This window comes from Alligator sinensis, unplaced genomic scaffold (assembly GCF_000455745.1).
Source record: "Alligator sinensis unplaced genomic scaffold, ASM45574v1 scaffold1185_1, whole genome shotgun sequence".
In the NCBI taxonomy this organism is placed as follows: domain Eukaryota; kingdom Metazoa; phylum Chordata; order Crocodylia; family Alligatoridae; genus Alligator; species Alligator sinensis.
The window spans coordinates 216,757-221,760 of record NW_005842900.1 but is presented as its reverse complement, the minus strand read 5'-3'; the positions used below and the strand labels follow the sequence as shown (position 1 = coordinate 221,760).

General features: G+C 49.2%; 1 protein-coding gene across 1 annotated transcript in view; it reads left to right on the top strand.

The window, feature by feature from the left end:
• The first annotated feature begins 22 nt into the window (after window positions 1-22).
• Window positions 23-5,004, top strand: part of SAMD15 (sterile alpha motif domain containing 15) — a 7,358-nt gene continuing 2,376 nt past the window's right edge. The window contains exons 1-2 of the mRNA XM_006035950.3: window positions 23-246; window positions 1,387-1,485. Of these exons, the coding sequence (XP_006036012.2) occupies window positions 145-246; window positions 1,387-1,485 (201 nt within the window). The 5' untranslated portion in view covers window positions 23-144. The remainder of the gene's footprint in view (window positions 247-1,386; window positions 1,486-5,004) is intronic.

Sequence of the window (5,004 nt, the reverse complement as noted above, 5' to 3'; positions counted from 1 at the left end):
GGGGAGCGCGCCCTAAGGGCGGGCGGGGGGGGGGGGGGGGGAGGAGAAGGCGGCGACATCATCTCAGGAAGTCCAGCTCTCCATGGAGACCGGGTCCGGAAGGACGCGTTACCATGGCGCCAGGACTGGGCCTCGCGGGCCGCGATGGAGCCGGCGGCCGAGCCCGAGCGGGGCCCGAGCTGCCTGACCTGGAGTCCCCGCGAGGTGGCGGCGTGGGTGGCGCGGCTCGGCTTCCCGCAGTACGAGGTGAGGCCCGCAGGTTCAGGGAGCCCTGCGGGGCGTGGCTACACGTACATTAACGCATTTTAGTTAATGCACATTAAATCTAGTACTTCCATTGTGAGGTACTAAGAAAATGTGCATTTGCCGCTATCTTAATGAGCATTAACTCAAGGACACACTTTTTAAGTGATGCTTAATGCGTATTAACCTATTTTAATGCACATTAACTAAATAGCACAGGGCATGTGTAGAGGAAACGGGGGCCGTAAACTAAAGCGGTGGGTTTTAAAAAACAACGCTTCAATCTGGGGCTGATTAACCCCCCCCCCATGCACACAGCCTGCTGACTTACCTGCCTCTCCAGTGGGGAGCGGAGGGAGAGCAGCCAGTGGGCAGAGCTGCCCCTGGGCTGTTGCAGGGCTGGTGCTTCCCTCTGCTGCAGCAGTGCCCCGCCAGGCAGCACCTGCCCACAGGCACTGGCTCAGGCAGTCCTGGGGGGCACCGCAGCAGCTGCGGAGGGAAACACCAGCCCCCCCCCCCGCAGCTCAGGCAGGCGGGGGGCGGGGGAATCGGGCTCCCTGCTTTTCTTGTGTGGAGCTGCTTTCCCCGGCTGGTGCCAGGCTGCCTGCATGGGCTTCTTGCAGAGCCATGGAGCTGCACAGAGCCCAGTGCTTTGCTCTGCAGCTGTAGGGGCAGCAAACTAAAACACCTTGAAGGAGTCATTTAAGGTAAGTTATGCTGCCAAATTTCCTACAGTGACTGGAATTAATAAGCAATACGTGGCCGAGGCATGCAAACACTGACACTATTAACGTGGTGCAAAAGCATTTAGCCCGCTTTAAAGTGTTGTGCAAACACGCCTCTCGTTTCATCTACACACAGCCACAGTCTTTTAGTGACACTTTAATCTGCATTAAAATAGGATAGTGCACATTAAATGTATGTGTAGATGCACCCTGGGGACCATGCAGGGAGCCACCCCTTCAGTGGCTCCCTGAAAAGTCCTAGAGCAGACAGGCTGGAGCCAGGGGCCGCCTGGGCCTGATCCAACCCCTGCCAGAGGTAGGACCAGCCCCCTCCAGTTGTCATTTCCCAGGGGGTTTGGGGTGGGGGTGAGGCCCTGCACCTGCTCGGGCTGGCAGCACTTCCTGGCTCCCCTGGCAGGACTGCTTCATCGCCAACAGCATCACAGGCCGCAAGCTGGTCCACGTGCACTGCCGCAGCCTGCCGCAGATGGGCATCACCAATTTCGAGCATATGAAGGTGAGCAGGGCCGTGGTGCCCATTGTCCCCCTGAGCTGTGTCGCATTCCCTCCCCCATACACACGCGGACTGGCCCAAGGGAGTGGAGGCTGGGCCGGCAGCAGCACCAGGGACATAAGGGAAGGTACGCCTCGAAGATTTCTCTCCACACCTTTGCGCCCCTCTGAGGCTGTAATGGGAGATCACAACCCAGGCTTGCTCACGGGGCTTCCTCCGCATGCCTGCGTTCCAGCAACAGCGCAGAGAAGCTCGTGGCCCTGAGAATTGCAGCCCAGCTGCGGAGGGACTGCCGGGCTGGTGCTTCATGGCATTGCACAGGTGTGATGCAAGGGACAAGCCTAAGAACTGCCCCACTGGGGTAGAGCAACAGTCCATGTAGCCCAGCAGTTGGCCTCTGACAGTGGCTCTGTTGAAGAGTCCTGAGACCTCACACTGCTCCGTGCTGGTTGTCACCCCATTCCTCCTCCAGCTGTCAAAGGGTTGCTAGAAAGACCTTAAGCCCAGAAGCAGTCCAGCCTGAATGCCATTAGCATGGGACAGTCTCAGGTAAGTGAGCTGAGAAACTTAGGCCCGTGATGATACCAAATGGCAATCCCAGGTAAAACCAAAGGTCAAAGGTCATGACTCAGAGCTTCCGTGTTCCCTGCTGGAGTTGTACACTGGCATTACCCCCTCCCCTCCCCTGAGTCACCAGCACTCTTATATTGAGACATGTCCCAAGCCTGAAGTTACATCCTTGCCGGACCTGTTCTCCATAAATTGGTCTAATCCCCTTTTGAAACTGGCTACGCTGTTGGCCTCCACAATGTTCTGTGGCAACTTGTTCCACAAGTTATCATGTGTGGTGTAAAACAGCACTTCTTGTTGTGTATTTTCAAACTTGCCACCTGGTGGTTCCACTGAGTGCCCTCTAATTCTTATCAGTCTTAACAAACAATAGTTTCCTATTCACTTTTTTCCCACTTTTCATGGGCAGTGGCAAGATTGGCGCTACTGCAGCCCCAGGAGGTTCCTAGTGTTACCACCAGGATTTCTTTTTCCAGAAACTCCCAAGGATTCACACAGCCCCTAGTCCAATTTGGTATCAAGTGAACTTTAATAGTAACCCCTAATCTTTATTACAAGTTTCCTCCCTGTAATATAACCTGACAAGTGGTTCCTTCAGATATTACAGCAGCGATCTTCAGTGATACTGGCCTTGGATCCTTTGCTGGATGTGTGGGATGTGTGTTTCTGGATTTCCCATTGTTTGAACAAGAATTCCATGGTTAGCCGTGCCTCCCCAGGGTGACAACATGAACACAACAGTATTCCTTTGTTTCTCCACAACGTTTGTAACTTTCTCACCCCAAATTGTCCAATCCTCAAGTTTCTTACCTCATCCTTTTAGATAAGGTACTCCAATCCTATTCCGGTTTTGCTTTTCTTTCCTTCTAGGGAAACTGCTGTATCTGGTTTGCCTACTGTACCAATCACAACACTCGCTTTTTCTACTGCCTTATAAGGCACTCTGTACAATTTTATTGCTTAGTTCTGGGAAGACTTAAACTCTGGTCAGAAAGCCTTAGCGTAACTCAGTTTGCCTGCTACACCAAAGACATCAGGTAAAGCTGCTGGGTCCACCCCAGTGCTGGCCCCAACCTCTCCTACCCACCCAGGATAACCTGCCACGCACCAGAGGGTGCATATAGGCATTCCCCAGGGACAACTAGCGACAGCACAAGGTGTGCCACTGCTAGTTGTCCCCAGAGAACCAAACATCCATGCTTGTGTGGGTGCAGCCAAGAAGTCCTAGTCTTTTTAGTTTCTTCTTGTGTGGAAGAGTTTTGTACCACCGATCATCCTTGTTGCTCTTCTCTGTACCTTTCATGGGTTTTTTGCATCCTTTTTGAGATGGGGGGTGACCAGAACTGAAGAGGGCCAAGAAGTTTGATCAGCACCTAAATTTCTGGAAGCCCTAGTGAACCTCCAGTTTCTTCTATGTTTGCCCATCCTTAAGTGTGTATATAGGGAGAACAAGGAATCTAACTTTCCCTGCTAGAGTTACTGACTATTACTAACTGCATATGCAAAATACCCTAACTAAAGGATCAGTAAAACAGCTAAGAAGAAAGGACCAGAAGGAATTCTGACTTGGAGCTTTAGGAATGGAAATCACCGAGTATCATTAGAGGTTTCCTTATGCCACCTCCTGTGGAAAGTTCCATGGATGAAAGCAGGTTCCACACCCCGCACTGGTCAGAGCTTTCAGGAGAGCTTTGCGCATGTGTGGAACATGTAAATGCTGTCCAAGAATAAAAATCTGTATTGAGATTATTGAGAGTAACTTCAAAAGCTTTAGGTGGAGGGCAACAACAGAATTGGACAGATGCTGAAGAATTTCAGCACTTTTGTGAGGTCCTTCAAGTCCCATTTTATAAATATGAAATAGGGGCCCAGAAAACACAATCTGGTCAAAGTCATGTAGCCACCTGAAACAGACCCAGAAACAGAACATCAGTGTTCAGCCTCTGTATGCTGCTTCAACCACAGGGCCATCCACTGTTCCTCATTTTCAAGGAATGGATGACAAACTAAAGTAATACTTTAAATAATAAGATTTTAACCTTTTTAAATCCCAGAAGGGGAAAATGCAGTAAAAAGGTTTTCTGGTAAGACATTTAAGACAAAGAAAAAGGTTATATTTTCAGTGTGCCTAATGAAAATATTTTCTAGAAGAGAAAAGCCCTTTAGAGAATAAAGAGAAAGTACAAAAAGGAGCTAATCATCCAGTTCCTGTTGATTTAAGGAAAGCTGAGTACTTAGTGGTATTTCTTTTCAAAGATACCCTGGCTGAAGTTTTCACATAGGCTGGTGGATAGAAAATGGGGCAGAGGATCTCACAAATTCTGATTCCATGTGACATTGGACGAGTCCTTTAAGATAGGCCTTCCAAAAGTGGGTGCTTTAAACAAAACATTTAGCCTTGTTTTGTTAGACATCTAATTATTATTATTGGCCTAAGGTCTAAAGGGATTCATAGTGCATTGCAGGGGTGTAGGTTCTAGCTGTGTTGGTCTTAGGACATAGGCAGACAAGGTTCTTTGGGTGAATCTTTTATGAGACCAACTTAAATAGTTGGAAAAACATTTTTTTAAAGCAAGCTTTCGGGTTTAAAAACCCTTCGTCAGGCTGAGAAAGTTTCAGCAGTTGGTGTGTGCTCTTCCTGGATGGAATGTGTTTAAGTCATGGGAGGATTAGGTGTTTAAGGCATGGGAGGATCAGCCCTGCCAAAAATCATTTTACTAATTTGGGTGGGTAACTGCAAGCAGTGAAGGATGAATGGTTGTGCTAGGTAGGACTCTTATTCTAGGATCACATAGAAGTATTGCTTTTTTTGTTGTGAAAAAGAGCTGCCTGACTACATTCTCATAGACTGCAGAGTCTGTGAACTTCCCTTGAGCGCATCAGAAGGCAGGGACTGTTTGTGTAGAGCCATCATAATTTTGCCTTAATTCTTTATTATTTACAGTTGCTTCC